We start from the raw sequence: 13,938 nt of genomic DNA, 5'->3' as shown, positions 1-13,938 counted from the left end.
ATATTTATATACCTGAAAATTGCTTAGAGAGTACATCTGAAATGTTCTTACCACACACAAGGCGAAATGGTCATTATGTAACATGATGGAGGAATTAGATAATGCAGTGGCGGCCATCATTTTGCAATAAGTAAGGGGAGCCAACTGTGAACTTTACACAGTGTTATATATCAATTCTATCTCCATAAAGTTGAAAAATAACAGAAAAAATATAGGAGACATTTATTTATTTATTTTTAAAGATTTTGTTTATTTGACAGAGAGAGACAGCAAGAGAAGGAACACAAGCAGGGCGAGTGCAAGAAGGAGCAGCATGCTTTCTGCAGAGCAGGAAGACCAAGTGGGGATTGATGTGGGGCTCGATCCCAGGATTCTGGGATCATGACTTGAGCCGAAGGCAGATGCTTAATGACTGAGCCACCCAGAAACCCCAGGAGACATTTAAAAAATAATCTGAGGTGCACCTGGGTGGCTCAGTCAGTTAGGATGTCTGCCTTCGGCCGAGGTCATGATCCCAGGGTCCTGGCATCTAGTCCGTCAGGCTCCCTGCTCCCCAGAGAGCCTGCTTCTCCCTCTCCCTCTGCCTCTCTGCCAGCTTGTGCTCTCTCTCTCTCCCTCTCAAATAAATAAATAAAACTTAAAAAAAAATATAAAGTAGTTGGGGCGCCTGGGTGGCTCTGTGGCTTAAGGCCTCTGCCTTAGGCTCAGATCATGATCCCAGGGTCCTGGGATAGAGCCCCAAATAGGGCTCTCTGCTCAGCAGGGAGCCTGTTTCCTCCTCTCTCTCTGCCTACTTGTGATCTCTGTCAAATAAATAAATAAAATCTTTAAAAAATATATATATAAAGCAGAAAATAAAAAATAATCTGAGTGGGAGAGGCTTTCTAGGCATAGCATAAAAGCCAGTGACATGAAACATTGGACAGGGGTGCCTAGCTGGCTCAGTCAGAAGACCACATGACTCTTGATCTTGTGTCACGGGTTCCAGCCCCCTGATGGGTGTGGAGATTACTTAAATATATAAATAAATTAGAGAAAAGAAAACACTGGACACCCCCCTCCCAAAACAACACCACCATCAACAACAAAAAACCCCAAACCCTTAAGACAAAAACAAAACCAGAAAAGGCATCAACTAAGTGAAAAGATCAGCAATGATTGGCAGAAAATATGTGCACCATACATGAAATGACCAAATGTTAATTGTATTGATATATGTAAAGCACCTACAAATCAATTTTAAAGAAACCAACAATTCAATGCAAAAATGAGCAAGGTACAGTTTGTAGCAGAGAAAGGACACATGACTTCATGTAGACAAAGATGTTCCAGCTCACTCCTGAAAAGGGAAATGCAAATTAATGTGATAGTGAAATGCTATTTTTCACCTATCTGATTAACAAGGCTTAAAAAAAACTTGATAAATTGTATTGGTGAGGGTGTGAGGAAACTCCTCTATGACAGTGGCAGGGGGGAAGGCATTGTATATTAATCAAACCTCAATGGAGGATAATTCAGCAATATCTACAGTTAACTCTTTTTTTTAAAAATATATATTTTTTTAATTTATTTGAGAGAGAGAGAGTGCATGAGAAAGGGGAGGGTCAGAGGGAGAAGCAGACTCCCTGCGGAGCAGGGAGCCCAATGTAGGACTGGATCCTGGGACTCTAGGATCATGACCTGAGCCAAAGACAGTCACTCAATCAACTGAGCCACCCAGGCGCCCTACAGTTAACTTTTGAACAACGCAGGGGTTAGGAGCACTGACCCCCACACCCCCACGCAGTCAAAAATCCACATGCAACTTTTGACTCCCCAAAACTTAACTAATAGCCTATTGTTAACAAGACTTACTGATTGCCTAAATAGTCAATTAACACACATTTTGTATGTTCTATGTACTATGTACTGCATTCGTACAGTAAAGTAGGTTAGACAAATGAAAATGTTAAGAAAATAAGGAAAAGAAAATAGATTTACCGTACTGCAAAACATTTTCATGGAAGTGGACCTGCACAGCTCAAACCCATATTGTTCAAGATCCAACACAAAATTAAAGCTGCAAATATCTCTTGATTTAGCAGCTCTGCTTCTGTGAATTTCCCAAGTCAGTCAAGGATATATACATTTTGGCATTGTTTATAATGACAAAAGTTTGGAAACAATCTAAAAGCCCATCTACAGGAAATTCATTAAATAAAAATGGTACATCAATCCAATGGAATTCTACATAACTGTTAAAGAGAATGGGGACACTTACTGTGTGCTGGTGCAGAACCATCTCCTAACACACGATTAAGTGAACAAAGCAGGATGTCTGGGGAAGGGGAAGTGGGGGCTGAGAGCCGCATTCCGAAAAGAGGGAGGTTCACTTTTCAGTTTGTCTCTGCTGATAAAGCTGATCTCCAAACCTATTGCCCCTTCTTCCTGGGCACACTGCTCATTTTCCACACTCCCTTATACGGAGGAATGGTCATAAAAACTTCCTCTGTGCCATTTTTTTTATAACTTTTTTTTTAAAAAGATTTTATTTATTTATTTGACAGAGAGAGAGATCACAAGTAGGCAGACAGGCAGACAGAGAGAGGGGATGGCGGGGGGGGGGGGGGGGGGGGACCAGGCTCCCTGCTGAGCAGAGCCGGAATCGGGGCTCAATCCCAGGACTCTGGGATCATGACCCCAGCCGAAGGCAGAGGCCCTAACCCACTGAGCCACCCAGGCGCCCTGTTATCCTTTTGATATCACATTAGCTCTTTAACGCAAAACAAAACACACACGCACACACTACATAGACCATGTGAATCTCCATCAGACCTTAGAACACCTTTGCCTGGCACTTAATACCTGGCATTGGTCGGCCTCTTCAGCCTTAGCTCCATCCGCCCCTTCCCTCTGCTTCTCTGCTGGCAAAACACAGCCCAGGTCTTTCTGCCAGTTTTCTTCATCTCCTCTCGGACTTTTGTGATCCTCCGTTTGCAAGAGAGCACAGAGCTGACCCTATATCCATCCCCTTTCCTAGCTAAGCTGCTCCGATTCCTCCCCAGCTCCCCAGTGCCTGGCTCCAGGATGTTCCTGGAATCAAACGATCTGCAAGATCCTTGCCCCCACCCCTGCTCTCTTTAGTGCATTCTGCACACAATGAGAAACCAGTGAGTTTAAGATGCAAATCAAGCGCGCCATCCTTCTGCGAACTCCTCACCACTGTAACATCTTCTGAAGACAATTCAGGTCTCACTTCTCACTTCCTGACCAAAGGATTTAAAAGCAGTGCTCTGCTCCAACCCTGTCTTCACTCCATTCGGTATCTTCACATTCCTTACCACTTTCCGAAATTACCTCGCGTTTCGTTTTAAGGTCGGCCTCTCTGACGAGAGTGTAAGCCTGCGTAAGTCAAGGCCAGGGTTGCTCCGGCTCAGGCCTGTCCACGTTAGGGTTCAGGCACACATTAGGGGTTCGATGCACGCTGAATCTGTGAGGTAGGGTTATTGCTGATACCCGGTGCGCCGCGCGAGGGGGCGGTAGCGAGGCACAAAAGGGAGCGGAGGGGAATCCGCCCAGGGCCGGAGGCCGGAAGGGGCGCCGCGGGGCAGCCTCGCCACGGACCCGGGGTGGGGTGGGGGGAAGTGGCAGACACGCCCCCCATGCCCCGCCTCGCGCTCGTCCATTGGCGGCCGCGCCAGGGGCGGGGAGAGGTCGCGGTCGCAGTGACCCCCACCCGCTACTCCTGCCCCAGCTGCGCCAGCCCTCGGCAGGGCGCAGACAGTCCTGCGCGCCCGCTCCCTCCGCAGCATGTTGCGCGCCGCTGCGCTCGCCGCCGCCGGCCTCGGGCTCCGCCTGGGCCGCCGTCTCCTGTCGGCCGCCGCCACCGAGGTGGTGCCGGCCCCCAATCAGCAGCCTGAAGTCTTCTACAACCAGGTGAGGCCGCCGGCCCCGGGGCTTTGTTCTCTCAGGGAGAAGGAGCCCGCCGAGTGGGAAGGCCCTGGGGTTTTTTGGGGCCCCATTTTACCCAGTTGGGGTTGAGAGGTTTGCTGCGTTTGGGCTTTACGCACACTTTAGCCTTCCTTCCGGCGAGCATTTTGGCCCCTTCACCAACTCTGACCGCCCCCGTTCCATTCTCCGGCTGTGACTTGGGCCGCTTATTTGTTTTTGTCCCCCCGCTGTCCGTTTTCCTGCGCCCACTCGGGGTTCCAATCTCCGCCCCTCGGTCTCTTAGTCGCTGCAGTGTCTGCCCTCGGCTTTCCTCATCGCCCACCCAGACGACGTTTCCATCAAAGTCCGTCTTAGCGGGAGCTTTTCTTTTTCTTGGCCATTTCTTATCCCTTCATTCTTGCCCACGTCCAAGCAAGTCCTCAAGGAAAAACGAGAAAAGGAGGGGGCCTTCTCAGCTGAAGTTCACCCATTCGCTAAGGAAAAGGCCAAGGCCCCTTGACCTGAAGCGCTCACATCCACTCCGGGGAATGCGGAAAGGGTTACGGGACCTTCGCCTCCGGGTGCCATCCAAATGGTGTCAGCGCCCTCCAAGGAGCTGGTTTTCTTCCAGCAAACCAAGGAGGGGCTTTCCGGGATAATACCGATTCCCCGAGGCCAATTTCTTGCTCGGAATACTCTCTCTTTAGATCTTTGAGTTTGGGTAAAGTGCTGGAATTCCCAGAGCAGGAAGTCGTTGTGAAAAGGGTTCGTTTTGTATGTGCAACAAACCGCCCTTCTGTGAGCTTCAGATTTCTCTTTCTGTAAAGAGGGAAGTGGGTGAGAGGGTGAGCACTGGGCCTCTTACTTTTGGTGAACTCTTAAAGCAATAACAGCTATCCTCTGTGCACCTGCCACCATTCTGTTTTGTCAGTTTCATCCTTACAACAGCCCAGTGAGGCGGGCACTGTGATCATCTCCATTTTATGAACAGGCTGAGTTACAGAGAGATTTCGCGAGTTGCCCGAAGATTGAAGCCACTGGCAAAGTTGGGGTTCACATCTAGACTCCCAAGGGAAAGCCTCTAACTAGAACGTTCCGTGCTACTATTGATGCAACTCAGGGTTGGAACAGAGGGGTCACTGCTGATTTAGGACCCCATAGAGCTGATCCCTGGCCGACTATTTTCAGCAGTGGACCTGCTTCTCTGGCCCAGAGCTGGGCTGCAAATCTTCACACAGGTGGTGGGGAAAGGCACATCTCTGTGATTGTAAGGAGTGTTACAAATGGTCATTTGCGAGGGAATAAAAACAAGATAAAATGCCCTTTGCTTAACACAAGCCCCAAAGGCAGCAGCTCTTGTTCTTTTGGTAAGCTGCTTAATGAGGAGTTCCTGGTCGGAAGATTGAACATCAGAAAGATCACACAGAAATACCCTTAAGGGAAAGGTGCCAGCGCCCCAGGCCTTTGCGGACACAAGATCTAATTAAGATCTTCCTCCTTTGTGGTCACATGGAGGTGAGGAAATGTCATCCAAATGCACATGCACATGGGTCTTGTAGATAGCCAGAGTCCTGCTCTCCAGACTTAGAGTAAGTTGGAAAGGAGTGTAGTATCCCTGCAGCTTCTTTCCTTTATCACATTTGAGATCATAAAAGTAACAGTTGTTCACTGTAAAATTAGAGTACAATAACATTTCCCCATCTCTCACTGCACACCTCCAAAGAGCACTGTTAACAAGGAGGTCTGTGATCTTGCATTTTCTTTGTGTGCATGTGAGCAGGCATGCACCAGATTTTTTTTTTTCATAAATGAGATACTAGCACTTACTGTTCTGAAGCCCTGTCTCATTGAACAATGTATCTGAGTTATCCTTCTCAGCACATTCATAGCTTTTTTATTCTTCCCAAGGTTGCAGTGCATCCCACCATGTTGGAACTGGCTGGCTCTTAAAGTTCCTTGGGCTGTTCTCAGTGTTGCATTGTTGCTAACCGTGCTGGCAAGCATGACAAAGTCTAATCTGAATATTTTGAGTCTGTAAGAGCCAGGAGCTCCAGTACAAATCAGGTCATATTCCTGCACATTTCGCAGGGTGTTACTGAGTCCTTGAATTTCAATGAACTGGTCTGGAGTTAAGCTTCCCAAAAAGGAGCTTGTCCAGTAGGCTTTGAAGTTGCTTCTGCAGGCTAGGTTTTCTTGCCAAGGGCCTTTGCAGGGGCGTGTGCGCTTTTGAGGGAATGTCACACTTCAGGCTTGTTGGGTCTCTCACCTGGATGGATGGGAGGGGTGCAGGCAACAGTTCTCCTTCCTGCCTCCTCTCAATCCAAAAGAGGTTGAGCCTCTACTTGTCTTGGGTGAGGCTACAGGGTAGGGTAAACTTAACTGGTTGGGTTGGGAAGATTTCAGAACACGTTCTCCTTACCCCACTCACAAACATGGACCTGTAGGGGGAGGGCCAAGCTTCTTGAAGATCAACACTTCTTATCCTTGGCGATTTCAGAGACACACCTCTGTCAACAAACTGATTTTCATTTTTCATTCTGTTTCTCTTTCCTGATTTGGAGAGTAATCAAGATCTGGAAAGACAACTAAAAGGAAAACCCAAGGGACTGTGGCTTCAGCAAATAACCTCCCTGGCTGGAGTGTGACAGTTACTTTCATCTTTGACATCACCAATTCATGTTGGTTGATAATAAGTACCCCAAGTTAAGCCCTGCTGATTTTAGAAGCTCCTGAAGTTAAGCCCCACTGGTTTTTCAAAGCCAGGTATTATGGGGACTGTCTTCCCGATGTGATTGCCAGTGCCTGGTTTGCCTAGTGTAGGGTCTGATCTCTTGTATTTGCTTCTCCGTGTTTGTGGTGTCCATTCCCTTTGTCTTGCCAGAGGTTTGGTTTCCAACTCTGTCTCTATCCTCCTACCCTTCCAGTATGGCCTCCTGTCTAAGATGAACTATGGAAGGTCTGTTCTACCAGTCCTCAGGTGTTTGCATAGATGCAGTTGCATAGAGGCAGTTGCATAGATGTAGCTGTTATCTTGGAATGTCTGCAGGACAGGGTGAGCTCAGGATCCTCCCACTCTGCCATCTTCCAGACTCCCCATGTTGGTTGATAATAATTATGAAGACCGGAATATTATTAGATACCATGTTGCCCTCTGGACTCAGACCGCCTGCCACTCATTGGAGTTGACTTGGCAGGTTCATTCATTCCACAGATATTATAGTTGTAATCTGTTTCCTGAAGGGGGTGAGCTAGGTCCTGGTAAACTTGAATTTGGGGTGAGTTAAATTTGTGTCTCTGTTCTTAGTTTTTTGACCACAGCACTCAGGAACGAAAGAGAGAACTGACAAAAAGGAAATTAGGAAAGGATCTCCCTGTATAGAATTTTGTGGTTACAATATTAATACGTCCTCAGTATGAAAAGATAAGTATTATGGAAGTCTGTGAGGTGGAAACTCACTGGAAATATATGTAGGCATGCACAGATGTTCATTGCCGAGTAGTTTACATTAGCAAAGACTCAGGAAGCCAGCTTGCCGTCCACAGGGAAGAACGGGTGCTGTGGTTATAGGAAGGAATAATTCAGTTCGAGCAGTGGTTATAGGAATTCGCTGGAGCTGTATGAGTCGTGGGTCTCAAAAAACAATGTGTCAAGGCAGGAAAGGGTCTGGGATTCTGCAGATTATAAAACTTACTGAACTACCCAAACAGACTTTTACACTTTTACAGACTTGTAAGGGATATGCACATTGGTGTGAGGGTTGAGGGAAGGGTGCTACATGGAGAATCTGTAGGTAGTGGTTAAAGGGAACTTTGGTTTTAGTTAAAATGTTTTACCTCATTAAAGGTAAGTAACCTGTAAGCAGATATAAAAAGAAAAAAGAAAGTGACAGGCCTCTGATATCCCACACCTGCAGATAATCACTGCTGTTAGTATATACAGAAGAGAAATTTTATTTTCCTCGCTTTCCTTGGGAGATTCTTACATAATGAGCCACAACTTATGTTGGGTTAAGCAGTGGTTTGAAGTGTCTGGCTTGAATGAGTCAAGTGAAATATCTCCCTCCACACTGACCATACTGGTTTTATGGCTTGTGAAATAATAGATTCAGGTAACCCGGAAAATCAGAGGAGTTCACCAGGCCTTCCTTGGTACCTCTGCTTCTTCTTCCTTTTTTTTTTTTTTTTAATTTAAAGATTTTATTTATTTATCTGACACAGAGAGAGATCACTAGGAGGCAGAGAGGCAGGCAGAGACTGAGGGGGAAGCAGGCTCCCTGCTGAGCAGAGAGCCCGATGCGGGGGCTCGATCCCAGGACCCTGAGATCTTGACCTGAGCCAAAGGCAGAGGCTTAACCCATTGAGCCACCCAAGTGCCCTGGTACCTCTGCTTCTAATAATAATTATATTATAAATGAACACAAATGCCTTTCATTACCTCCCGCCTCTCCAGAATCTGTGCATCTGTGGAAACACACTCAGTTACAAGCGACGGGCTCTAAGGTTTGTGGTGTTGAGGTCAGGTGGTAAGGACAGTTGTGTGTGCTGTGGACATGTGAACAGATCCCCTGATTGAATAAATTGTAATTACTGATCACTTAAGGTCTGTCAGTCCCCGTGCTGAGGATGTATAACTACATTTTTACCTTTTATCCCTCCAGCAACTGTATGAAGCAGGTATTGTAGCTGTTACAGATATGGGAAACTGAGGCTCAGGCAGGGCACATTAAGTAGTAAGTTTGAAACCAGGGTTCAACTCTGATGTGCATGTCCTTAGCCACATTCTGTGGTACTTCATGACCAGGCCCTATGGTCAAAAAAGGATGTCAGTGTTTTTTGTTTTAAAGATGTATTTATTGGGACAGTTGGGTGGCTTAGTTAGTTAAGCCTCTGCCTTTGGCTCAGGTTATGATCCCGGGGTTCTGGGATGGAGTCCCACATCAGAAGAGAGGAGCCTTCTTCTCCCTCTGCCTGCTTGTGCATGTGCTCTCTGACAAATAAATAAATAAAAATCTTAAAAAAAAAAATGTATTTACTTGAGAGAGAGGAGGGGGAAGGGCAGAGAGTTAACAGATTCCCCACTGAGCGCAGAGTCCAGCTTAATAACCCTGAGATCATGACCTGAACCGAGGTCAAGAGTCAGAGCTCAACAGAGCAACCCAAGCACCCGAAGGATGTTAATATTTAGATTACTGAATATTTGGATTACTGAACTTACACATTTGCAATCAGAAGGAAGGAGCCGTGTTTGTGTTCACATGTGTATTCGTAGCCCTTAGGCACCAAGATCAGAAATAGGACTGCTGCTCAGTAAATATTGAAGGTGATGAATGGAAACTATGTTTATAATTTTCTGTTCTAGTAGCAAGGAATAGGAACACAGTATTTCCACTCAGAAGAGGCATGTGAATAAGAATGTGAAAACATGCAGGGAGGGCTAAAATTATCCAAGGGAAGTGATTGCAGCAAGATAGAGGTTGCCATGTCATGAGCCCAGAGAACATCAACAGACTGAAGGCGTGACTGCTTGGCAGACAGTCCGGAGTAAAACCCACCATCCCACCACCGTCCCATGGTGAATGTGGTGGAAAAAATCCAGGAATGCAGGATAAAATGCCCTGGGAGCTGAGGAGAGGAGGCTGGGGCTTGGGTCAGATGCCAGAATGTTGCCTGCAAGCCTGGGGGAGGTGGCTGCCCTTGGCCTTGTCACCAAACTAACCCCGAGGTTTCAGAAATGTGAACGATGTGGCATTCCGTGTTTTTCTTGAATTTAGCTCCTCAGAATCTTGTAATACGAAAGATAACATCTATTTTCTATTGGACACAAGTTATCTAACTGCTGTTGAAAGAGCAAATGCCAGCAAGAGTCTGCCCCATTTCCTCCCTCACCCTTGGGGAAAGGAACATACTGTAGGGACATATATTTCCTAGGTAACAGACCTCCAATTCTTTCATGCATCAAAGCCCAAATTAAAACCTTCCAAAATGCATCCTGTCTGTTACATTGGAGCTGCTGAACACCACCAAACCTGTTCTTGGAGACCTTGCACAGATGACGACTGTCCAGTGTCTTGGGGTTGGGGGTGGCACTGGAATGTCACTCTGTCTTCGCCTTGGTTAGGCCTCCTCCCTGGGTTCCCTAGCTTCTGGGCACCGACCACACCACTCAGGTTTCTGGAGGCAGCCCAAGGATCTCGTTTCCCTCTAACTCAGCAGTTCTAATTTTTTTAGGGTCATTGGTCCCAGGTTTGCAAAGGCGCATGTCCAAGGCTGTTTGCTACAGCAGCACCATCAGGAATAGTGAAATTCATCCTGAAAGCCCACGTGTGGGAAATGCTAACGTAAACTGTGGTGTGTTCATACTGAGGACTGTTGTGTTGCTTAAAATAATGGGGTGATCTGCTTGAGGAATAAAGTCCAAGAAAAACCATTACTGAGAAAAGCAAGTGAAGAAATTAGAAAGTCGATGATCCCACTCAGAGCAGACGCTCCCGCCTCTGTCCTGTTCCCTGCGTACGCCAGCACCAGCACAGCTCCCCGCACACAGCAGGTGTAGGATCCAGCGCCCCCTTCTCCTGCCCCTCACCCTTACTCTGCAGCCATGGAGCCCTTTGGGTTCCTCCTGTCCCCAAGCTCTTCCTTCAGGTCCCCTGTCGGGTGTCATCTGACTCCCTGGCCTGTTCCTCACTGTTGCCTATTTGTTTGTGCCTCTCTCTTTGTTGGTCTGCTTACTGATTGCCTCTCTCCTCCTCAGGACTTGAGCTCAGGGAGCCAGGACTTTGCTTTTTCACTCAGTGCCCAGCATGGACATGGCACTCTGTTAAAACTGATGGGACTGCGTGGATGAGTGAGTCCAACTTGTCCAAAATGAAGGGAGACATGTTTATTAAAATATGGAGAAAATACAGCATGTCGATGGAAAAGCTCTAGGAGTTTTGCCCGCAGTCCAGATTCTGAGCGTTAGCTCCTGATGTTGCTAGGATGTCTTTAGGATAGCCCTCTGCATGTTGCTCTGCCTCTAGAAACTTGAGTTTGGAAGTGTGAGCTGGGAAAACTACCGCCCACAGTGACTGACTTAAGCCTGTTTAGGGAGTGAAGCTTTGGGTTTCCAGCGAAGAGGTTACAAAGCATTTAACTTGATACCAGCAGTTGTGTTTACTTAAGTGAATGCAGTAAAACTCTCCTCGCTTGAAGGAGAACTTTGGCCGAGGTTCAGAGTGAGAACAGTTCCTATGCTGCTCCCCATCCCTGACTGAGGGTGGGTCGGGGAGACCACTGAACGCTGGCTCTAGGAGCAGGGAAATGGGAACTCAAAACAAGGAAGATTCTGGGTTCCTATCAGGCACATTCAGGCTTATTTTATCAGCGAGAAAGAAGGGTAGATTGTTGAAAATTCAACAATGGAGATGACCTAGCAAGTTCAAGGCTTTGAAAGGCAAATAGTGCTGGGAAACCCATCTTCCCACAGTCCTAGTGTAAGATCAGGGCAATGGTGTGGGTCTGGCCCAGGGAGGAAGGGGTGAGGCCTGGGGGTTCGGCTGTCTGGCCTACTTGCTTGCTTTATACTTCTGATCTTTGCAAAATAACAAAACTTTTTCAGGACAAACTAATTCCGTATGCTGTGGTACAGGGAATAACACAGGCAGAGGTATACGGATGTGCCTGGCTTTTGCTCCAAAAAATCTTTGGCCTGAGAGAGCCACGGTCCAGAGTTTTGTCGTACTTGTAGTGACTGCTGTGGTAAGAGCCACTGTGTGCAGAGTCCTGGCTCGGGAGCTTTATACCCCTTGTTCTATCTTCACATCAGCCCCAGACAGATTCTCCCCAAGGACTGGTGAAGCATCTGGAAGTGCAGGGATTGGCCACAGCTGGTGAGGGGTAGAGGTGAGCTTCCAACCCAGGTCTGTGTGGCTTAGAGGTTGGTGCCTTTTACACGAATAAAACCCCAAAATCAGACCTGCACTTGGGCAGTACGTAAACCATGGAGATGGAGATTAGGAAACAAGAGTTCTCACCTCCTTGAAGGCACATACTTGGGCTCTGACTGGAGGCTGGAGCAGGAGGAGAACCAGGTAAAGAGCTCACCAGTAGGGGGAAGCCGATTCTCAGGGGAGCACGTGCGCAGGGCTGGGCCCACTGGAACTCAGGGCCACTGGGCTCCGAGCCAGACCTCTTTCTGCCACGCCCCAGCAACAAAGGTGTCTGTGTCCCTCAAGATTCACGATCAGCCGGCTAATATGAATCCACACTGCACACTTCCAGAGACTCCAGATGATGTTTACCTATGTGCTCCTGCTAGATGCCGAGAGCCTTTCACTGTAGGTGTGTAGCTGCGGATTCTGCCCTGATGGTGGGTGGGGATGGTGCCAAAATACCAAATTTGAGCCTGGGAAAGTGACCTCTGGTAGACCCTTTCCTAATGAGCTCCTTCGTGCGCCACCCGGTCCCATGGGCCCTGACAGAGCCTTGCTCCTCCCGAACTTTGCACATATACCTGGGGCCCTCACATGCCACGTCATGAGGGGTACTGTGATGATTCTTATCACAGAGTGAGGTGAAGTTCCTTGCCCCGTGTGAAACAACTAGGATCAGAGGAGCCCGGGTTTATCCAGGTGTTCTTCCTGATGCTGCTCTTGACCATGGAGCCGGGCTAGCCCTCCCTGGGCCCTGCTGGCCCCGAAATCTTTGGCCCTGACCAAGCTCAGACTTTGCTTTGTGGTTTGGTCTTGTTTGTGGTCCTAGACTCTGGCCCAGAGTAACTGGGGATGACTCCTCAGGGTCCTAAGCCAGAGCCAGGCCATGTTGTGATGGTGGGGCCAAGGAGAACCCTTGAGGAAGGAAGGGGGAGTAGCCTTGAACTGATGTTCACCCTGACTATGACGTTTGTGCAGCCCAGCTAAAACGACCAAGTGTCCCTGACCCCCGGACCAGCTTCCCCATCCTGAAGGGGAACAGCTTGCTGGGAGAGTTCTTCCCTGTTCTCCCTTGAGGCCATCGCCTGGCTCTTAGAAGCAGAGAGTGAATTTTGGCACTTGACTAAGCAGCTTTGGATAAGGACCTTTTCTCTGAATGAAGAGGCTTCTGTCAGTCTGTTCCGCCCCACCGCCACGACTTTGGCCTTATTAAACCAGCATATAGTCCCTCTCCAGACTAATCAAGTTAAACCTCACAACAGCAACAGCAATGATTGCTGACAGGTGCTGAACAGAGGGCTTCACAGGACCCACCCTCCTCTCTGATCCCATCTCCTAGCATTTCCTTCTTGGTTAGCCAGTTAACTCTGGCCACTTTCATTTTTTCTCAAACGCATTAGTCTTAATTCCCACCCCAGGGCCTTTGCACTTGCTATCCCTGCTGCCTGGACTGCTTATCCTCCTACTCTTCCTGTGCCTGGCTCCTTTTCACCAGTCAGGGCTTGAGTGAAGTATCTGCTTGTCACAGAGACCCTACCAACCATCACATGTAAAGTTGTCTGTCTTCCCCCACTTTAGTATTCTTTGTGGATTCTGTTTTCCTCCTCTGTGTCTACCCCTGCAATCTGAGGTTGTCTTGTGTATTTCTTCTCTACTTGCTTATCTACTGTCTGTACCCATCAGATCACCAGCTCCATGAGAGAGAAAGGTCCTTATTGGGTTTGGTTTCCACTGTGTCCTCAGCCTTAGAACAGTGCCTGGCCCATTGCAGGTGTTTACTACACGTTTACTGAATCATTAAAGAATATTCTGACCCCATTCTCATGATAGCCCTGTGTAATAGTGTGCTAGAGGAGAGATGGCTCCAAATTCTTGGCTGCTCCTTCCAAGGAGTAAGTGGCAGGTGTCTCCCCTCCCTGAGATCTGGACCGGGCCTGTGACTCACAATGACCCGTGGAGTTTGGTGGTGGAATGAGGCTGTGTGTCTTCAGAAACTGGATTTTAGGAAGCCTTTCAGCTTCTGCATGGGTCTCTCAGAACACTCTCTGGGGAAGTCAGCTGTCATGGGAGAAGGCTGACGCACCCGAGTCTGCCATACAGTCAGGAGGCCTAAGCAGAC

General features: G+C 47.9%; 1 protein-coding gene across 1 annotated transcript in view; it reads left to right on the top strand.

Annotated features, from left to right (window-relative positions):
* The first annotated feature begins 3,765 nt into the window (after window positions 1-3,765).
* Window positions 3,766-13,938, top strand: part of ALDH2 (aldehyde dehydrogenase 2 family member) — a 34,002-nt gene continuing 23,829 nt past the window's right edge. The window contains exon 1 of the mRNA XM_032876256.1: window positions 3,766-3,915. Within this exon, the coding sequence (XP_032732147.1) occupies window positions 3,790-3,915 (126 nt within the window). The 5' untranslated portion in view covers window positions 3,766-3,789. The remainder of the gene's footprint in view (window positions 3,916-13,938) is intronic.

This window comes from Lontra canadensis, unplaced genomic scaffold (assembly GCF_010015895.1).
Source record: "Lontra canadensis isolate GAN:19392208 unplaced genomic scaffold, GSC_riverotter_1.0 scaffold58, whole genome shotgun sequence".
NCBI classification, from domain to species: Eukaryota; Metazoa; Chordata; class Mammalia; order Carnivora; family Mustelidae; genus Lontra; species Lontra canadensis.
Note: the sequence above shows the minus strand (reverse complement) of the source record. Positions and strands in the feature narration are given on the sequence as shown.